This window comes from Acipenser ruthenus, chromosome 43 (assembly GCF_902713425.1).
Source record: "Acipenser ruthenus chromosome 43, fAciRut3.2 maternal haplotype, whole genome shotgun sequence".
Taxonomy (NCBI): Eukaryota; Metazoa; Chordata; class Actinopteri; order Acipenseriformes; family Acipenseridae; genus Acipenser; species Acipenser ruthenus.
In genome coordinates this window covers 7,740,263-7,762,733 of record NC_081231.1, presented here as the reverse complement: position 1 = coordinate 7,762,733, position 22,471 = coordinate 7,740,263, and the positions used below count along the sequence as shown (strand labels likewise).

At 40.5% G+C, this 22,471-nt stretch overlaps 2 protein-coding genes across 2 annotated transcripts; one reads left to right on the top strand and one right to left on the bottom strand.

Annotated features, from left to right (window-relative positions):
* The first annotated feature begins 1,842 nt into the window (after positions 1 to 1,842).
* LOC131709373 (zinc finger protein 135-like) lies at positions 1,843 to 12,246 on the top strand. The gene is made up of 2 exons (XM_059011880.1): positions 1,843 to 2,301; positions 9,383 to 12,246. The coding sequence occupies exons 1-2, from the start codon at positions 1,869 to 1,871 to the stop codon at positions 10,312 to 10,314; spliced, it is 1,365 nt and encodes a 454-aa protein (XP_058867863.1). The 5' UTR covers positions 1,843 to 1,868; the 3' UTR covers positions 10,315 to 12,246.
* Positions 12,247 to 18,275: 6,029 nt separating this feature from the next.
* LOC131709361 (zinc finger protein ZFP2-like) lies at positions 18,276 to 21,729 on the bottom strand. The gene has a single exon (XM_059011837.1). It carries the CDS (start codon positions 21,508 to 21,510, stop codon positions 19,534 to 19,536), a length of 1,977 nt encoding a protein of 658 aa, XP_058867820.1. The 5' UTR covers positions 21,511 to 21,729; the 3' UTR covers positions 18,276 to 19,533.
* Positions 21,730 to 22,471: the final 742 nt, after the last annotated feature.

Below are 22,471 nucleotides of genomic sequence, written 5' to 3'. Positions count from 1 at the left end.
AGCAGAGAGGAGGTGAGAGAGTCTGCATGGAGCTCTACAATGTGTTTATAAACTACAGAGCGCTGTTATATTGTATTATTTTGAAAGGTCCGGGTTGTAGTGTGGTAGGAGCGCGTTGTTTTATCCGTTCAGACACTGAGGGAGAGCAGAGAGGAGGTGAGAGAGTCTGCATGGAGCTCTACAATGTGTTTATAAACTACAGAGCGCTGTTATATTGTATTATTTTGAAAGGTCCGGGTTGTAGTGTGGTAGGAGCGCGTTGTTTTATCCGTTCAGACACTGAGGGAGAGCAGAGAGGAGGTGAGAGAGTCTGCATGGAGCTCTACAATGTGTTTATAAACTACAGAGCGCTGTTATATTGTATTATTTTGAAAGGTCCGGGTTGTAGTGTGGTAGGAGCGCGTTGTTTTATCCGTTCAGACACTGAGGGAGAGCAGAGAGGAGGTGAGAGAGTCTGCATGGAGCTCTACAATGTGTTTATAAACTACAGAGCGCTGTTATATTGTATTATTTTGAAAGGTCCGGGTTGTAGTGTGGTAGGAGCGCGTTGTTTTATCCGTTCAGACACTGAGGGAGAGCAGAGAGGAGGTGAGAGAGTCTGCATGGAGCTCTACAATGTGTTTATAAACTACAGAGCGCTGTTATATTGTATTATTTTGAAAGGTCCGGGTTGTGGTGTGGTAGGAGCGCGTTGTTTTTGTGTGTGTGTGTGTGTTGTATTTGTGAAGCGGTGTGTCTGTGTCAGCGCGTTTGTTTTTCTTCTCATCCTCTCATTCACAGTCTGTGTGTTTCAGGGCTGACAGCTTCGCGGGTTTCCAGACAGATTCTCATTGTTCTGAAAGCGTCTCGCGGGTCAATACGGGTTTCGTTCTGTTACCCGGAGCGCGCGCCGGCTGCTCGTGGCTGCTGTCTTTCTGACGTCACACGCAGCTTGTAGAGAAGCGCGTCTCCAAACCTCGCAGAGCAGCTCAGTGACGCGCTTGAAAACGCGACACAGCATTCCCTAATAACACTTGCAATGCATTATGACTTCAAAGCCATCACTGTAAGGGGATGACCTTATTATTTATTGATTTTATTTTGTTTTATTTTACTTCATTATTTATTTGATCACCAATTGCCACGACAACACACTGTTTATGTATGTAGTACTTATTTTAAGGTAATAAATAAACACAATTCTGTAGGGATTTATTTATTTTTAATTCTTATTACTCTCTTACATCTCATTACATTATGTATGTGTGTGGAGATTAGATAAAGGACTATTTGGAAGAGAAAATAGGGGGCACTTTTTTACACAGAGAATTGTGAGAGTTTGGAGCCAACTCCCCAGTAACATTGTTGAAGCGACACCCTGGGATCCTTCAAGAAACAGATTCTAATAATAATAATACTAACAATCTTTAGTGTTATATAGCGCCTTTCACAGTGGACCACCATCACAAAGCAGTGTGTGAGCTATGCATCAGCTGCAGAGTCACTTGCAACAACGTCTCACCTGAAAGACGGAGCACAAGGAGGTGAAGTGACTTGCTCAAGGTCACACAATGAGTCAGTGGCTGAGCTGGGATTTGAACCGGGGACCTCCTGGTTACAAGCCTGTTTATTTAACCACTGGACCACACAGCCTCCTAAAAGGAACAATAAGCTCCTAACAACCAGGTTTGAGGACAAAATGACTCCTTGCTGATCAGTCTTTAAGAGAATGTTTTATAAAACACCAAACATACTTATTTAACGAAAAGAGAACTATAGTAACTTTCATCCACCATTCTTGAGATTAGAGAGATAGAATCATATAGCACTATATTTAAATAAATGCATTTCTTTTTCAGCTGCTACTAAGCAGAATCCTGTGTGCTGCCATGGACAGTGTGGAGATGGAATTTGTCCAGATTAAAGAGGAGTTCTCTGAACCTGAACTTGTCCCCTTTAGAGCGGAGGTCGCTGGGCTAGCTTCCCTCCTCATTAAACAGGAGCTCTGTGAGATGCAATGTGACAGCAGTCAGCCACAGGTCTCTGAGCACAGTGAATTGGAGATCTCTCAGACAGAAGAACCCCTTCCTGTGAAACAAGAAGAGGTGCTGGAAATTAACCATATTAAACAGGAGCCCCCTGAAGTAGAGTTTGACCACATGGAACCAGGGAAGGAAGAATCCGAGGACTTCAAACCAAACATCCCTGAGCTGGAGAGAATCTGTGTGAGAGAGCAAGGCGCTGGAGAGGAAGGCTCTCCCAACAGCATGCAAGGAGGTGGAAAGGAAGACGGGCAGTCACATTCAGAATGCAGTCTAGCAGGTGAGTGACTCCCAGTAGCTGTGACATTGTCATTCTAGATTGCGTGATAGTGTGGCAGAGAGGGAGGGAGGGAGCATGTGGGTTACATTACTAGCTATTTGTTTTTCCTTTACCACTCACACCAGTTCAGGATAGGACTCGCTACTGGTGATCTTAAGATACAGATATAAGCCTCTTTCACACGGGCACTCCTACCCGATTATACCAAGGGGGAGAAGAACTAAAGTACTGTATATAACATTAGAAATGTTCAGTGTCTAAATAGAGGGATATTATTGTACATGTGTAGCTTTATTAGGGGTGCTTGATTCCGCTTCATTTATTTTAGACTGTTAGACTTCTACAAATAGTTAGTTTAAACGTTCAAGTAAAAACATTGAGAGTGCTATATCTTTTTAAATAAATAGCTTTCTGTAAATGATCGCATAGCCTATATGTCTGTAAAAAGGTCTTCTGATTGTTCAGTGTTTTACCTCAGCTTTTCAGCTCTCCTTAAAAAATGCAGTTGATCCTGTTAAGTCGAGGTGCAGTCGGCACCCTCATTTCGTATTCGATTATCGTATAGACATTTATCAATGATTATCCATGCATTGAGGTTTTATTTTTCAAAATAAACAAACGTTAGTTTTTTTTTTTTAACAGACGCTCTAATAACTAAAACAGTGTTGTGCATAGTAGTTAAACAAAAAGGCACGACTTGCATTCAAATGAGAACACTTCAATTGTATAAAAAACAAATACAAAGGACTTACATTTAACAACTGAAAAGAATATGCGTGCGTCTGCATCAGATTAACATTGTAATAATAATTTAAAATACTGTATTTAACAGAAGTAATTTCTGAACTATGGTTGTTCAATACTGTTCACATTTTATGTCCAAAAGCAAAGCGTTTGAATTAATCTCACAAACCGTGACTAATGTAAAAATTGTACTAAATTCAGCTTATTTTTCTATAATATTGCCATATAATCCAAACACAACATGCTTTGAAACAAAAGGTAATTGGTAGATTTAATAGATAAAAATAGTGTTGCCTTAATTTTTAAATGAAGAAACCGTGCATCCAATAGGCCTGCTTGTGATTTGTCTTCTCCAAGACGAATGTAAAGGCTTGAAGTGTGTATCCTAGCAACGCGCTGATCTGCCGTACCAGCACACAAAGCAGCACACTCACACTCAAGGATTTAATGCAAACCAGCAAGACTAAAAATCTGGATCAACAAAACACATGAACTTGTTGAATCAGTTGCGATCGTCTCAGTAATCAACCATGGTATTGTGTTTTCAGCCAGAGTTTTATCGCGTTTCCTGCACTACCAGCCATGCACTTGCATTGTTGTTTGCCTGGGCTCCATCTCCTCCTCACTAGATCCAGCACCAGTAGTTATATTTTCATATATTTTGACATTGTTCCTGTGCTGCTGCTGTAACTAAGCACTGCAGAGCACAGTCTCCCTTTATATCACAATGTGCCCAGACAGCGCTTCGGTTATTTAGATCTCCCGAAGATAACATTGATAGTCATGAGAGCAAAAGCATGCTGGAAATTGCGAGGTGAATATCCAGTGACAACGATGTCACGTGACAAAGGTAGGAAATGGACAATGAAAGAAAACTCTGAGTAGCCGTTATTTGCAGACACCCTCCTGTTCTTAATATTTGAACTGCACATTTGACAAAGTTTAAACAATTAAGCAAAATTAAAAACATTTGACTCTTTGCTAATGTTTAACCGTTTAAATTTTAAATGATTAACACCCCTAAACGTAATGCTATTGAAAAATATATAATTGTAGGGTGTTTTAGAGGAAATAGACCCGAAACATTACAGGAGAACTCTGAGGGCAGATTTTGATCCCAGGACTCAGTTTCACCAGCGTCAGTCTTTACTGACTTTGCTTTTACACATAAAGTAAAGACTATAAAGAGTATGTAGCGGGGTTCTGAAAAATATAGCGTTCCACGTCCCCACGTGTTGCTACAACTGTTTAAATAACGTACCTGTCATTTCTTTTCATTCTTCACTTCCAGACAACTTTTAACACATGACTTTAGTCTGTTGCAAAGCTCTTTTAGAAATGTCTGCTCTAGTGCACTGAGGTTTGAGATCTGTGCTCTAAATCACTGCAGGAAGAGAGATCCATAAAACAGGGGTGAGTCTGAATAATCGAGTATTCTAAATGAAATTACTACTCAAAACAGTGTGATCAAGTTTCGAGTACTCGTTAATTTCTAAAACAAATGAAAAAAACTACACCCGAAAAAGCTTGGCATGGTATTTTGACAGAGGAGCAAGTTAAAAGTGATCAGCCACTACAATTGTCACCTCACTGATAACTGACAGGAGGCGGGGCTCTTCCTTACCTTGCTCTGCTATTGGCTAAGGGAGTGCATGAGCAGTGAAAATAGCATCTTTAAAAAAAAATGCAGTGCTTGGAAGTATTTTGAAAAAAGTTAAACGAGATCACCGTGCAATGTAATCTCTGCAGCACAAGCATTTCATATTGTAAATCAACAAGTACATTCTCAATCATCTAAAATGCCAGCACCCATCTGCTACTTTCGAAGAAAACACAGAATGTGGCAAAAAACAAGCAAGCAGTGCATCTTTTACTGTGTGCAGTGGGGATGTGAGGCGTCTCGACTGAAACAAGCAAGCAGTGCATCTTTTACTGTGTGCAGTGGAGATGTGAGGCGTCTCGACTGAAACAAGCAAGCAAGCAGTGCATCTTTTACTGTGTGCAGTGGGGATGTGAGGCGTCTCGACTGAAAAAAGGCTTTTTGTTTGTTAAGCTGTATCCACACCGGACGCAAGCAACACAAGCAAATCATTTAGAAGTCATTGCAGTCAAATGGGTGTATCCACACCAGCAGCGAGTGATGGCACTGCTGGACATCTTCTGATTGCGAAGGGAAGTAAGCATGATGTGTCTTTCATCTGCTGCAGTAAGTTTCCTTGGCCGACCACTGCGTCTACGGTCCTCAACGTTGCCCGTTTCTTTGTGTTTCTTCAAAAGAGCTTGGACAGCACATCTGGAAACCCCTGTCTGCCTTGAAATTTCTGCCTGGGAGAGACCTTGCTGATGCAGTATAACTACCTTGTGTCTTGTTGCTGTGCTCAGTCTTGCCATGGTGTATGACTTTTGACAGTAAACTGTCTTCAGCAACCTCACCTTGTTAGCTGAGTTTGGCTGTTCCTCACCTAGTTTTATTCCTCCTACCCAATTGTTTCTGTTTCAGTTAATGATTGTGTTTCAACCTACATATTGAATTGATGATCATTAGCACCTGTTTGGTATAATTGTTTAATCATACACCTGACTATATGCCTACAAAATCCCTGACTTTGTGCAAGTGTACCTAGAAGAATTGATGCTGTTTTGAAGGCAAAGGGTGGTCACACCAAATATGGATTTGATGTAGATTTTTCTTCTGTTCACTCACTTTGCATTTTGTTAATTGATAAATATAAACTATTAACATGTCTATTTTTGAAAGCATTCTTACTTTACAGCATTTTTTCACACCTGCCTAAAACTTTTGCACAGTACGGTATATATATATATATATATATATATATAATATATATATATATATATATATATATATATATATATATATATATATATATATATATATATACAGTGCCGTCCTATCCCACAACTTCCAAGTGAAAGAAATATTCTGGAAATTTGTAGAAAATTAATTAAAAAATAAAAACTGAAATAGCTTGTTTGGATAAGTGTCCACCCCGCTTGTAATAGCAATCCTAAATTAGCTCAGGTGTAACCAATAGCCTTCAAAATCACACACCAAGTTAAGTGGCCTCCACCTGTGTTAAATTGTAGTGATTTCTGGATAAATTCAGCAGTTTCTGTAGGTTCCCTCTGCTGGGTAGTGCATTTCAAAGCAAAGACCATGAGCACCAAGGCGCTTTCAAAAGAACTCTGGGACAAAGTTGTTGAAAGGCACAGATCAGGGGATGATAAAAAAAATATCAAAGGCCTTGAATATCCCTTGGAGCACGGTCAAGACGATTATTAAGGAGTGGAAGGTGTATGGCACCACCAAGACCCAGCCTAAATCAGGCCGTCCCTCCAAACTGGATGACTGAGCAAGGAGACTGATCAGAGAGGCTACCAAGAGGCCAATGGTAACTTTGCAAGAGCTACAGGCTTTTATGGCCAAGACTGGTCAAAGTGTGCATGTGACAACAATATCCCAAGCACTCTGCAAATCTGGCCTGTATGGTAGGGTGGCAAGAAGGAAGCCGTTACTCAAGAAAGCCCACCTTGAATCCCATTTGAAGTATGCAAAAAAAACACGCAGGAGATTCTGTAGCCATGTGGCAAAAAGTTTTTTGGTCTGACAAAACTAAAATGGAACTTTTTGGCCTAAATTCAAAGCGTTATGTTTGGCACAAACCCAACACAGCACATCACCCAAAGAACACCATCCCTACTGTGAAGCATGGTGGTGGCAGCATCATGTTATGGAGATGTTTCTCATCGGCAGGGACTGGGGCACTTGTCAGGATAGAAGGGAAAATGAATGGAGCAAAGTATAGAGAAGTCCTTGAGGAAAACCTGCTGCCCTCTGCAAGAAACCTGAAACTGGGACAGAAGTTCACCTTTCAGCATGACAACGAACCAAAGCACACAGCCAAATCTACACTGGAGTGGCTAAGGAACAAAAAGGTAAATGTCATCAAGTGGCCCCGTCAGAGCCCAGACCTAAATCCAATCGAAAATTTCCATCAACGCTCCCCAAGGAACTTGACAGAGCTTTAACAGTTTTGTAAAGAAGAATGGTCAAATATTGCCTAATCTAGGTGTGCAAAGTTGGTAGAGACCTATCCCAACAGACTCACAGCTGTAATTGCTGCCAAAGGTGCTTCCACCAAGTATTAACTCAGAGGGTTGGAGACTTATCCAATTATGATCTTCCAGTTTTGTATTTGTAATATATCATCTTTTTCTCAATAAAAAAAAACAGTGTGGAGTATGGTGTGTAGATAAGTGGAAAAAATCCTCATTTAAATGCATGAAACTCTGAGGCACTGACACAACAAAATGTGAAAAAAGTTCAAGGGGGTGTAGACTTTCCATAGGCACTGTACATAAGAACATAAGAAAGTTTACAAACGAGAGGAGGCCATTCAGCCCATCTTGCTCGTTTGGTTGTTAGTAGCTTATTGATCCCTGAATCTCATCAAGCAGCTTCTTGAAGGATCCCAGGGTGTCAGCTTCAACAACATTACTGGGGAGTTGGTTCCAGACCCTCACAATTCTCTGTGTAAAAAAGTGTCTCCTATTTTCTGTTCTGAATGCCCCTTTATCTAATCTCCATTTGTGACCCCTGGTCCTTGTTTCTTTTTCAGGTCAAAAAAGTCCCCTGGGTCGACATTGTCTATACCTTTTAGGATTTTGAATGTTTGAATCAGATCGCCTGCAAATATCTTATTATTCGAAATTCCCACCCCTAACAAAAAACGTGAGTGTTGTGTTTGTTCGTTTGTCTAGTAAACTGTTTGTTTGTTTCTAAGACTACTAACACGATCCGGAGCTGTAGCCACAGGCCAGCATCAAACCCGGACACCAGCACTTCCCTCACCACAACAAATTGTATTACACACCACGAGCACTAAAATCACTCACTAAAGAACTGTGTCTGTGTTTTGTGTGACGTGTGGGTGTTAAAAGAACGGGACTTTTTGTTACGGGTCAAACCCGGGGATTCTAATTCAAGTGATACACGTTACTGTATCACTTTACAACAGTATTATTTACAGCTGATTGCCGTCAGCCTCTGGACATTGTGAAACCAATACACACCCTTGCACCTGGATATAATTGTGTCTGTTTTCTTGCACCTGGATATAATTGTCTGTCTGTTTTCTTCTGCACTGCTGCATTGCCTTGACCTGCACTCACTTACCCACTTTGCCACAGCGTCCCTATGTGTGGTTTCTGCTAATACTTTCTAAGGACCTGTCACTGTTATGAGTAATTAGAGGTTGAGGAGTCGAAACTTTCATTCTTGGTATATTCGAATATCTTATTATTCGAAATTCCCACCCCTAACAAAAAACCTTAAGTGCTCTGTTTTTTCTGTTCCATACCACATCATGGATCGCTGTTGCTGTGTTACCTGACAATGTTGGCAATAATCCTGACGCTATCAGTGCACTAGGGTGGGCATTTTGAGAAGAGCTTTGAAACATGCTTTAAAGTTATGTGTAAAAAGTTGTCATGATGTTAGCATTGAAAATAAATGACAGGTACGTTATTTAAACAGTATTATTATTATCATTCTTCTTCTTCTTCTTCTTCTTCTTCTTCTTATTTATTTCTTAGCAGACACCCTTATCCAAGGCGACTTACAGTCGTAATCAAAATACAGTTCTAGCAACACATGGGGATGTGGAACGCTATATTTTTTGGAACCCGCTACTTACTCTAAGTTTTTAACTTTAAGCTGGTGTAACGCAGTGCAAGCCCCCACCGCTGAAATTCATATGCTTTAATCCACTCCTCCACCATTGTTGAACTCCATGGCAGTGCTTGACAACACAGTGGGGCTCGGGCACAGAAATATCACGCGTGCACGTCCAGCGATCTTTGAGAAACTGCCCCTGCACAGGGGATACACAATTCTATGGGGTACAGAAATCTGCATAACACCCGTCAGGACAATTTGATTTTGAGATGCATGCCTCGGTTTGAATGTCAGTGAAGTCAAGTTTTACCTGTATATCTAGTTTGCCTATGTGTTAATCTGGCCCTGCACATGCCCTGAGAGTTGGTTCATACATCACTGCAGATGAATGCGATACATCCAGCGCAGACCACATGCAATTTCAGGTCACAGACGCATGAGAAAAGGCTGTACGACTTTCCAAAAAAGACGCATGTCGCAAGAGTGTGTGTGACCTGTCACATAGGGTCAGAGACCCTTGACTCCAACCACAAATTATGTCTGTTTTGCATTATGAACCATAATGCAAGTCTGAATTATGAACCAACCTTAAGCCTACAAGCAGTCCGTCTTACTTTCTTTCCTGTTCATGTTTTCCAGGTTCCAGTCCAGCAGCTAAAGCGAGGGCAGGCGGTGGAGAATATCCTGACTGTGGTAAAGGTTTAACGCAGTTAGGGCATTTAAACAAAACCCAGCGAACTCACACAGGCGAGAAACCGTATTGCTGCACTGACTGTGGGAAGAGTTTCAGTCATTCAAACAGCCTTGTTTTACACCAGCGAATTCACACAGGAGAGAAACCGTATCACTGCTCTGACTGTGGGAAGAGTTTCAGTCAGTCAAACAGCCTTGTTTTTCACCAGCGAACTCACACAGGAGAGAAACCGTATCGCTGCTCTGACTGTGGGAAGAGTTTCAGTCGGTCAAACAGCCTTGTTTTACACGAACGAACTCACACAGGAGAGAAACCGTATCACTGCTCTGACTGTGGGAAGAGTTTCAGTCGGTCAAACAGCCTTGTTTTACACGAACGAACTCACACAGGAGAGAAACCATATCACTGCTCTGACTGTGGGAAGAGTTTCAGTCGGTCAAACAGCCTTGTTTTACACCAGCGAACTCACACAGGAGAGAAACCATATCACTGCTCTGACTGTGGGAAGAATTTCAGTCGGTCAGGCAGCCTTGTTTCACACCAGCGAACTCACACAGGAGAGAAACCGTATCGCTGCTGTGACTGTGGGAAGAGTTTCAGACAGTTAGGCAGCCTTGTTTCACACCAGCGAACTCACACAGGAGAGAAACCGTATCACTGCTCTGACTGTGGGAAGAGTTACAGTCAGTTAGGAAGCCTAAAAGGACACCAGCGAACTCACACAGGAGAGAAACCGTATCACTGTTCTGACTGTGGGAAGAGTTTCAGTTGGCCAGACAGCCTTGTTTCACACCAGCGAACTCACACAGGAGAGAAACTGTGTCTCTTAAACAAGCCCTTCCAAAACACCAGTGAATTCAGAGGAGAGAAACCTTAAAGACTGTTTTGTGTATCACTCTTAACCCTTTGCGGTCCATTTTTTCAGCATGTATGTTTTGTGTATCACGCTTAAGAGCATGCATTTTAAATTATAAAAATGCAAATCCACTCTCTTGCTCTCTGTCAAAGTGGGCGGTGACGCTGACACGTCACAAGAGTCTTCTCTGCTGTCAGTTTAACTCAGGCTGTCAATGCAGTCAGTGCCTGGGAGCGAGAATATGCAGAAAGGAAACTATTCCACACCTCATCTGATGGACGAGTTGGGAGAAATCAATAACTCAGTGTGGAAATTAGTTTCAGAGTTTAACATTTGAACTTCATTAACTTGAAAATAAATAAATTGATGGGAATGAGTATCCAGACCCCTGATGTAGCATCCCAGAGACGAGACTGCAGCGTCCTTACTGGGCAACCGCCTGGAGGATGGGTCTTGGAAATTCATCACTATTCAAAAACGTATGAAAACTGATAATGTTGCATGACTGTATTATGACATGAATGAGTGAATATTGCGTGACGTGTCGCTTTGCAGCGTGCATTGTCCATGCTTGTGTTTGTGTTGCTTTTGTAAAGTGCCCCGAGTAATAGCAGTGCAGCAGGCATGTGTACGGATCTTGGGTACAGAAAGTCATAGCGGTTTCATCCCTGGCTCTTTCTTGCTCTTTTGTAATATCTTGCACTTGGTGACAAATTCCCAATGAAAATGTAGCTGAGCTATGACTATTAATCAGGGTTCGTACGCTAGTCTGGAATACTGGAAAAAGTATGGAAAAATGCAAAACTGATTTCCAGGGCTTGAAAATGCTTGAAAAACCACATCTCCGTTATGAAAGTCTTGAAAAAGTCTGGAATTTTACTAGCATCACGGGAGAATGAAAATGATTCTGCGATTACTTTTATTATTAATAATAATTGATCTCTAAAGCGGGTCAGCAGCTCTAGCAGTAACTGTCTAGACAGTTTACTAGTAGCAGCTATGTTGCTTGTGACCAAATTCTGTGAGGATTGCCCCGTGTAACACCCCTGACAACGCCCTGACAACTCAAAAGCAATCCTATCCAGTCAGTGCACTGGTATATGTCACATGACTGTCTGCTCCAGTGAAACGAAGGGTAAAATGGAGTCTACGACAGCCAAGGCTATGATTTTTTAAACAAAGTTACAGACTGGAATTACAAGCTACTGTACTCTGCTCACCGAGATTCACATTGTGTTATCTTGTTGTTACCTTTATTAAATCATTAATGTTATTTCCCAACCCAGGAAAAAAAAAATCGAATACGATAGTTAGGGTGTATTCAAACTGGGTTCATTTCAAACATCCTCAGTTCGGTTCGTTTGTTTTGAAGCAATGTATCAATGTGCTAGCTGTTCACACTTGCCTTGTATACAAACGTACTGAGTTCGTTTGGAAATTAACTGGGGCTCATTTTCGTGGTTCACTTCCATGATTTCCCAGGACTCAGTTCACTTGTGTTCATATTGAAATAATCAGGGCAGCAGTGTGGAGTAGTGGTTAGGGCTCTGGACTCTTGACAGGAGGGTTGTGGGTTCAGTCCCAGGTGGGGACACTGCTGCTGTACCCTTGAGCAAGGTACTTTACCTAGATTGCTCCAGTAAAAACCCACCTGTATAAATGGGGAATTGTATGTAAAAATAATGTGTAAAAAAAAAATTATAATAATTTTATGTAAAAATAATGTGATACCTTGTAACAATTGTAAGTCGCCCTGGATAAGAGTGTCTGCTAAGAAATAAATAATAGTAATAACCATCGGATGTTTACATTTTCTGGCATTGCTTCTTCACACTATGTAAATATTCAAATACAATAGTAGTACAGTAGCTACTGTATATATTGTTTAATATTTTGCTTTTTTTCATTTATATAAAATCCTTGTATATTGGAAAAAAAAAGAACTATGGTATTGTAATAATGACAACAGATATACAGGAATGTATTGTTTAGGGATATAGCTCCTCGTGTAAAACATTAGCATAGAGTGTGTACAGCGATAAATAAATAAATTGTGTTTTATTTCATTTATGCAAGACAACAGCGAACACGTAATTCATACCTGGAAACTATCTGGCAAACTCTGAGACTGACATCCTACTGCATAGCATTGTTTTCTTTCTTTAAGTTTACTAAACCAAAATCAGGAACATGTAATAATTGCAGCACTGGTAAACATATTCACGTACACACCAAGCATAACTTTAACAAACAGACGTTTGTTTAAAACTGGACAACGAGCCAAAAACGGAATGTTTAACTTGCATACTGTACTATATTGTATAATAAAGTTGGTGCTTGCACACTCCCTCGCACAACATCGTATACAGTGATCCACATGCAGCTGTATTTTCTGCAAATGTGATTTTTTTTTCCCAATGTCAATGATGAATCATGAAAGCGATTGGAGGCAGTTGACATCATTTAACATGAACTTGAACAATTCTACAAAAATAAAGAAAAGCTTTTTTTTTTTTTTTTTTTTTTAAAAAAAGAGGTTATAGCAATCGCACCAGCCAACCAGAGCTACGGTAATTTTAATAAATTCCCAGGTATGTTGATATTACAGCAAATACATTGGGTTTTGTCAGTCTGATTTTTAAATTTTTTTCTGATCACATTTCTAACAATGCCATTGTTTCCCCCGTTGTCCATATCACTCATCTGGACATTTTTACCACCTGTTTGTGTATGCAGTAACTGTACGCTACTGTACAGCCAAATCTACCGGGTTTGTTTCCTGTTTGCAAAAGAACCGAGACCGTCCAGTGTTCACATTCATGTTTTTTAAGCGAACCGAACTCAGTTCTTTTGCCAAACGGTCTGAGACGATCTCTTCTAGTGGTCTCAGTTCAGTTCAGTTCGGTTTGTTTGCCAATCAAACTTTGATGTTCACACTGCTCTCCAAACGAACCGAACCGTACTGAGTACGATAAAAAGCTCCAGTGTGAACAGGCCCTTATTATCACTGACTCGGATTAAAAAAATAAATAAACTCTTTCTGCAGCCCCTTGGTTTGTACAAATGTAGCATGTTAACATCGCTTTTTTCATTTCATTAATGTGATTAATAAAATGTACCGGTAATTTTATTTTAAATGTATGGTGCTTGCCTGTAACTTACAGTACCGAGTGCAGCAACTGTCTCGGGTCCAAACCGTCAGCTGAGTGTACTATTTACATCCTCGCTATATGGCCTTCATTATACGATTAAATACTGATTTTAAAATCAAACTGCTGCTGATGTTGGCTCGTTATGCCTTATGCAACCGGCACGGCAAAGCAACATTGATTTTTTTTTTTTCTTTAAATAATGAACCAAGATTTAAATTAACTTTTGCAATTGAAACAAAACAGTTTATATTGTTTGTTTTGGGTTGTCCTTTTACTATAGTGAACAAAAGGCTTTGGATCCAAACAGGGTTGTTATAGCGAGGGTGTGCTGTATTTAGTGTTTGACTTGTATGTTTAATATACCACACTTGCACATTTGTTATTTCATTTTTGTTATTTTTCACCTCCCATAGTGTTCAACATTTAACAGAGGGTGTAAAGAAGTTTGGCTCAGAATCCAATCTCATCCCTTACAGAAAAGTACTATACTGCATGTATACTTGTGCCAAAATTGTCTGCTTTTAGTATACTATTGGTACCATTATACTATCATATTTTGGCACATGTATACTTGCAGTATACAACTTATTGTATTATTTTTGTAAATAATCAACATAGTTCTCAAATATTGGACATTTCTTGGATTGTATCTTACTTCTCTTTTGCATACCTGCATTGTCTCTTGCTAGATATGCACCTCCAGATTCTGACAAATACTTTTAGAAAACCAGGAGCAACTTCTGCTCTGAATCAAAAAGTTATAATGCTCTGCGGCTGCCCGTCTATGTGGATAACTATTGAAAAACTAGTAGAAACTAAAAACACAAGTCTGGGAAAAACAAATGACAGTCTAGAAAAAAGTATGGAATTTTGATGTTTGAAAAAGTGTATTTTAAGGTTGGGGTGGAGGGGATGGGTTAGGAGAGTTATTTTCTTTCTTTCTAATATTATATAGATGAATTGTTTTTATTATGTATGAGATATTTGCTCCCTGTGTTGTCATGAATTTGTATATATTGTAGATGTGTGTATGTGGGATTTTAACTGAAACCTCTGAGCCCTCATCATTTCATTCTGCAATGAATTCTCATCCTCAGCAGTTTCATTTCTATGCACTTTAGAATTTGGTCTTCCATATTATTTTTTTTATTCTAAATCCACAAGCGTTTGTCCCGGATGACCACTCCCGTGATGATCGCCGCTGCCATGACAACCTATGACATCACCCGCACGTTCTGTATACTTCAGAACACTGAGTCATTTTTTGTAATACAGTATTAACACTTTATTGTTTTCACAAAATAACATAAATACGATTATCAGCTCAGCTGCTAGTGTGTACTAAACACAAGCTCAAATATTCCAGTTCCACTCCAGTCTCTGGTAATGCAGCACTATTCCAGTTCCACTCCAGTCTCTGGTAATGCAGCGCTATTCCAGTTCCACTCCAGTCTCTGGTAATGCAGCACTATTCCAGTTCCACTCCAGTCTCTGGTATTGCAGCGCTATTCCAGTTCCACTCCAGTCTATGGTAATGCAGCGCTATTCCAGTTCCACTCCAGTCTCTGGTAATGCAGCGCTATTCCAGTTCCACTCCAGTCTCTGGTAATGCAGCACTATTCCAGTTCCACTCCAGTCTCTGGTAATGCAGCACTATTCCAGTTCCACTCCAGTCTCTGGTAATGCAGCACTATTCCAGTTCCACTCCAGTCTCTGGTAATGCAGCTCTATTCCAGTTCCACTCCAGTCTATGGTAATGCAGCACTATTCCAGTTCCACTCCAGTCTCTGGTAATGCAGCACTATTCCAGTTCCACTCCAGTCTCTGGTAATGCAGCACTATTCCAGTTCCACTCCAGTGTGCTGCACACGGCTGGAGAGCTCAATCCCCTCTGCTGACTGCTCCTGATCCTGATCCGAGGTTTTCCTGAGACAGATGTCAGAGACACACAAGGAGGGCTCAGAGTTTAACTGCAGCAATAACAGAAGCTTTAAAGGATGATGACACGTCTAGGCTTCAGAGGAATCAAGTCCCATTGAAATCACAGAGTGCATTTCAGGGTAAGGAGCAGCTGTGTATCAACTGTAAAGACACTCTGTGGAGGCAGCAGCTTTGTGACATTACTGACAAAGGGTTATTACACTATGTAACACAATTTTTGTTCCTGGGTAGTAAGTGTTATTTCCTAATTGCTTATGCCTCAAAAGTATAGAAAATGGCTGCTATTCCCCACAAACTTTGCTTTTGTGACCAGGACAGTGATATTTTGAAATTTACCTATTTCCAATGAGAAAACGGGCGAATTTGTGTCTTTTCGTTCACATAAAGTCAGAAAAAAACAACATATGAATCCAAATTAACATGTATTTATACTAAAGTAATACAAAAATGACTACAAAAGATTTAGAAGTGAGTAGTTTTTCGAGATTTACGATTATATTGTAAATCACTTTCACCAATCAGCCCCCAAATGTAGTCTCCCATCATGTTCTTGTTATACTGTCCTTCATTGACAGCTCATCCAGGAGCCTCAAAGCCATGCTGCTCCATAATGGTAACAAGTACCTGTCTCTTCCCCTGGCTCACTCGGTGCACCTCAAAGAGGATTACAACAGCATCAAGACCTTGCTGGATGCCTTGAAGTATGATGAGTACGGCTGGGACCCCCGGAAGGTGCTAATGCCACCACTGCACATCAAATTGGGCCTTATGAAACAATTTGTCAGAGCTCTAGATAAGGAGTTGGCAGCCTTCAAGTACCTTCAAGACTTCTTCCCTAAGCTGTCTGAGGCAAAGGTCAAAGCCGGTGTCTTCGTCGGACCACAGATAAAGAAGATCCTGGAGTGCAATGAATTCCCCAAGAAACTCACTAGTAAGGAGAAAGCGGCTTGGAACAGCTTTGTCGCAGTGGTTCGGGGCTTCCTGGGCAATCACAAGGCCGAAAACTATGTGGAGCTGGTTGAGACTCTGGTGAAGAACTACGGCACAATGGGCTGTATGATGTCCCTCAAAGTCCATATCCTTGATGCTCATCTTGATAAATTCAAGGAGAACATGGGAGCGTACTCGGAGGAGCAAGGCGAGCGCTTCCACCAGGATATACTGGACTTTGAACGCCGCTACCAAGGACAGTATAACGAGAACATGATGGGAGACTACATTTGGGGGCTGATTCGTGAAAGTGATTTACAGTATAATCGTAAATCTCGAAAAACTACTCACTTCTAAATCTTTTGTAGTCATTTTTGTATTACTTTAGTATAAATACATGTTAATTTGGATTCATATGTTGTTTTTTTCTGACTTTATGTGAACGAAAAGACACAAATTCACCCGTTTTCTCATTGGAATTAGGTCAATTTCAAAATATCACTGTCCTGGTCACAAAAGCAAAGTTTGTGGGGAATAATAGCCATTTTCTATACTTTTGAGGCATAAGCAATTAGGAAATAACATTTACTACCCAGGAACCAAAAAAAAAAAAAATTTGTTACACGGTGTTATCAATACTCTAGATTGAAAAATCAAAGAATAACGATGATGAGTCCAGTATCTCGGTAGATGTTTATGATCTGGAAACCACCAAAAAACACATGAACCCAGTATAGCATCTTAGGACACAGGTCTAAGTGAAGGGTACCGTTAGAGTTTGTAAGAGGGATTCTTAAAGAGCGAATCAGAAAGTTTCCATCTCCATTTTCAGTGCTGTAAAGGATGATGACAGGTAGAGATAGCGAGTGCTGCCCCCTGTCTGTACACATACTGGATAATACTGGCTTACCTTGACTTACCACCAGCGAGACACGGGGAACCTGGAAAAATATATACAGATTGTTCACTTTCTTTCTTATAATTGTGTTAACAAAAATAAATACAAACTTCCAAAATGTGTATTTTGTAAATCAACTGTGCATATTTAATGAGGACATAGTTCATTAAGAAATCATTATCTCTAAGACTGGGCTGTGCTGTTTAAGAAGAAGCCTGCATGTGTGCTGTGACAGGCCAGGTGACATGTTTGCACTGACTGGGAGTCTCACCTTGGATCCTGCAGTATTGAAGGAGCAGCAGAGTGAACACAATGAAATGAATCAGATTCAGGAATTTTTTCGTGACTCAGACTCGGACTCAACCTTGTGTGACTCAGATTCGAACATTCGGGCTCTGTGTCTGAGATATTAATGGCGAGTCCTTTTTTATTTTCTATTACACAATTAATATTAGTTACTAGGAAACTGTGCACAATAAAAAACCACCCAACAAAACATTAACCCTGTTGTCTTTGCAGCCAATCATAGTAAGAATAAGAATTTGGAAGTGAGTTAGGTTGTAGCATAGACAAAACACACACAAATCCAACTGCAACTATCCCAGACCAAGGTTTTTTCCTCATTTGGATTAGGTTTTATAAGGAATAACTAATGACAGCATGGTAAAACAAGTAATTATTTGACTTTAAAAATGAGCCTCCCTTTTTACTACTTTAAACCATCTTCTAAAGTTTAAGCACTGTAGAAATAAATTTTAAAAACTATTAGCAAGCAACATTAATTAATTCACCCGGTAAATTCAATGTAAAACTAGGCATTAAAGTCTCAAATTGCTCTCCCTGTCAAACAGGCAGATATATCAGACTGATATGACAAAAGGACTGATAGCAAAAAAAAGAATGACAAACCAACAATACCCCTTAATTCACCAAAATGAAAATGATGTATTACGGATGCAGGAAAAACACATTAACAATATGTTGTTCACACTTATCATGTTTTATTCCATTGAGAAACTACAGAAAAGGGGAAATACATCATTATAATATTTTTTTTTCGTGTAAAAGAGAAAAGTTAAAAATACATTATATGAAATTATATGACCTGAAACACATGCATCATTGCATTACAGACTTACTAAAAGTCCAAATGCAATAAAAGTGAAACACAACACTTCTGTTTTGCAAAACAAATAATACTAAATGTTCTAATTAATAACACAGCATATATACAGTTCCGGCAATGTCTAAATCAGATTTGCACATTTTACCTGAATTGAAGTCAAAGTAAATGCTATAGTCAGTGGTGAAAGTAACTAATTTCTTACCGGTGTCGCGTTGTTTTCAGGTACATGTTAAAGTGGTACTCAGCGCACTGCGCTTGCTTACGCATGCCTAAACAACTTCTGCTAAGTAGGGAAGCACCCATTAAAATCTGGTACGTTATGCTGTTTTCGTTTTTACATTTTTAAATAGAATGTATCATATTTTCCAGTCTTACATTGTGTTTATGTAATTTATTGTATTTTTGCACCATCATAAAGGTATGTGAATATTATTTATCATATGCAATACATTGGGTCTTATAATTTTTTTTTTACTCGTGCAACTTTGTGGTGGACTTCTCGAATTGTTTTTTTCTTTTTAGAGAAACTGAGTTTCCAGTTTGTTTGCAAAAAACAGTAAAATGAATGGTAAATGTACCTCATTTTGACAACACACCCATCAGATCTCAATTGATTGCACCTATACCAAAATCTGACTATGTACCACTTGCAACATGACAGCACACCACGTTCTGACCTTTCATGGGTCACGTTTTGTTACGCGTACCATGATGTACCACTTTAACACTACTCCATGTGTCAATGGCATGTTTCCAAGCTGTGGCGCAGCCGCTTTTTGAGCTCTGTGCAGCACCCCCGGGCCAAACCGGACCTCCCGATCCGCACAGGTCCGGGCGAGCCTACCGTTCAGCTGGTTGCTTAGCAATGCGTCTCATGCTGCGCATCGCAGTGGATTTCTCCGAAGCGCGCACACACACACACACACACACACACACTCCACAAACCAGTTACAGGGCTCCCTGTGACACTTGCATTTATGCTAATTCACTTCCCTGGAGTAAGCAAATGTCTTGCCACATTTTGTACAGTTGAATGGCTATTCTAATGTGCGAGTTCTCTGGTGCCGGCTAAGACTTTGTAACCATCTAAAACTCTTCCCACACTCCGTACAGTGATGCAGCTTCTCTCCAGTGTGAATTAGCTGGTGTTTTTGTAAGCTTCCTAACTGACTGAAACTCTCCCCACAGTCAGATCAGTGATATGGCTTCTCTCCAGTGTGAATTTGCTGGTGTGTTTTTAGTGTTCCTAACTGACTGAAACTCTCCCCACACTCAGTACAGTTATATGAATTTTCTCCTGCATGAAGTCGCTGGTGTGTTTTTAGGTGTCCTAACTGACGGAAGCTCTTCTCACAGTCAGAACAGTGATACGGCTTTTCTCCAGTGTGAATTCGCTGGTGTGTTTTTAGGTATCCTGACTGTCTGAAACTCTTCCCACATTCAGAACAGTGATATGGTTTCTCTCCTGTATGAATTCGCTGGTGTGTTTTTAGGCTTCCTAACCGACTGAAACTCTCCCCACAGTCAGAACAGTGATACGGCTTCTCTCCAGTGTGAATTTGCTGGTGGGATTTTAGTGTTCCTAACGCACTGAAACTCTCCCCACAGCCAGAACAGCGATATGGCTTCTCTCCAGTGTGAATTCGCTGGTGTATTTTTAGTGTTCCTGACCGGCTGAATCTCTCTCCACAGTCAGAACAGTAATATGGCTTCTCTCCAGTGTGAATTCGCTGGTGTCTTTTTAGACCTTGTAATGCTGTGAAACTCTTCCCACACTCAGCACAGTGATGTGGTTTCTCTCCTGTATGAATTTGCTGGTGTGTTTTTAGGCTTTCTAACCAACTGAAACTCTCCCCACAGTCAGAGCACTGATACAGCTTCTCTCCAGTGTGAATTCGCTGGTGTGTTTTTAGGCTTCCTAACCAACTGAAACTCTTCCCACACTCAGAGCAGTGATGTGGTTTCTCTCCTGTATGAATTTGCTGGTGTGTTTTTAGGCTTCCTAACCAACTAAAACTCTCCCCACAATCAGAGCAATTATACGGCTTCTCTCCAGTGTGAATTCGCCGATGTATTTTTAGGTTTCCAAACCGACTGAAACTCTCCCCACAGTCAGCACAGTGATGCAGCTTTTCTCCTGTGTGAATTCGCTGGTGTGCTTTTAGGCTTCCTAAACGACTGAAACTCTTCCCACAGTCAGTACATTGATATCGTTTCTCTCCAGCCTCCTCATTAATAAGGACAGGCTCCAGTTCAGTCTCTTCTTTAATGTGGACAGGCTCCAGTTCAGTCTCTTCTTTAATGTGGACAGGCTCCAGTTCAGTCTCTTTTTCTTTAATGTGGACAGGCTCCAGTTCAGTCTCTTCTTTCATGTGGACAGGCTCCAGTTCAGTCTCTTCTTCTTTAATGTGAACAGGCTCCAGTTCAGTCTCTTCTTTAATGTGGACAGGCTCCAGTTCAGTCTCTTCTTTAATGTGGACAGGCTCCAGTTCAGTCTCTTCTTCTTTAATGTGAACAGGCTCCAGTTCAGTCTCTTCTTTAATGTGGACAGGCTCCAGTTCCGTCTCTTCTTTCATGTGGACAGGCTCCAGTTCAGTCTCTTCTTTCATGTGGACAGGCTCCAGTTCAGTCTCTTCTTTAATGTGGACAGGCTCCAGTTCAGTCTCTTCTTTAATGTGGACAGGCTCCAGTTCAGTCTCTTCTTTCATGTGGACAGGCTCCAGTTCAGTCTCTTCTTTCATGTGGACAGGCTCCAGTTCAGTCTCTTCTTTAATGTGGACAGGCTCCAGTTCAGTCTCTTCTTTAATGTGGACAGGCTCCAGTTCAGTCTCTTCTTTAATGTGGACAGGCTCCAGTTCAGTCTCCTCTTTAATGTGGACAGGCTCCAGTTCAGTCTCTTCTTCTTCAATGTGGACAGGCTCCAGTTCAGTCTCTTCTTCATTAATGTGGACAGGCTCCAGTTCAGTCTCTTCTTTAATGTGGACAGGCTCCAGTTCAGTCTCTTCTTTAATGCGGACAGGCTCCAGTTCAGTCTCTTCTTCTTTAATGTGGACAGGCTCCAGTTCAGTCTCTTCTTTAATGTGGACAGGCTCCACTTCAGGCATCTCCTGTTTAATGCGGACAGGTACCAATTCCAGAACCTTCTCCTGTTTAATGTAAACAGACTCCATCTTTGATCCTTGGCTTTCACCAAGATAAGGCAGTCCTGAAAGCAGAAAATGAAATTAAGTAAGAACCTTCAGGTTCAAGAAAACATTTCCTTCAATTGCTTTGATACCATCAACCAAACAACCACAAAGATGAATGATGAGGACAAAATACTTTGTAACATTTAGTTTTTTAATGGGAAAGTATGCTGGAATAATGGGAGAATAGCACTTTGCTCTGTGAGAGACTGAAACAGTAAATGGGACACTGCCTTGATCTGAAAGCGGGTCCTGGTTTCCACGTCGCTGCACGAAACGAACGGAAGCATAGCCAGCAGCTGGGCCTAAGGTCATGTACTAGCCGTCCACAAGAATTGCAACGAGAAGAACACTTCTACGAACTACATAACTTTTCAATTGCAACACATTCTCTGAACCGAGTTGCGTCTGGTCAATACTACTGTTTCCAGTGGGAAAACTCCTGACAAGTCAAAGATAATGCTGCAAGACTATTGGAAAATCAACAAGTTGATCTCCATTTGAAAAGAACTATTTGTTTATTGCGAGCCGATGCAATATAATGCATACTTCAAGCAAAGTATAGTCTTCATTCATTGGAACTTCAGATCCAGAGAGAGATTCATCACCAAAGAAGATTGACTACTTTGTTGAAAAACGATAAGTATTCAACATATCAAATATTGTATGACTCGAGAAATTAACTGTAGTTAATGCTATCAAGTTTTTGATAAACTGTTCTAGTAACAGAATATAACTTCCTGTTTTAGTGTGAAAGAAATGTATTTTGTTTGTTGAAATGTGTAACTCAAAGGAGTTGCCTCAAATGCAAAGAATTTGATCATCGCCCCATTTCTGAGTAAATTTGAATATATAATCAATTGAGATTGATAACATTAGTTTGGTAGATCACGTCTACGTTGAACAGGGATTTGTTTTTGTAATTCATGTATTTGCTTTGGTTCCC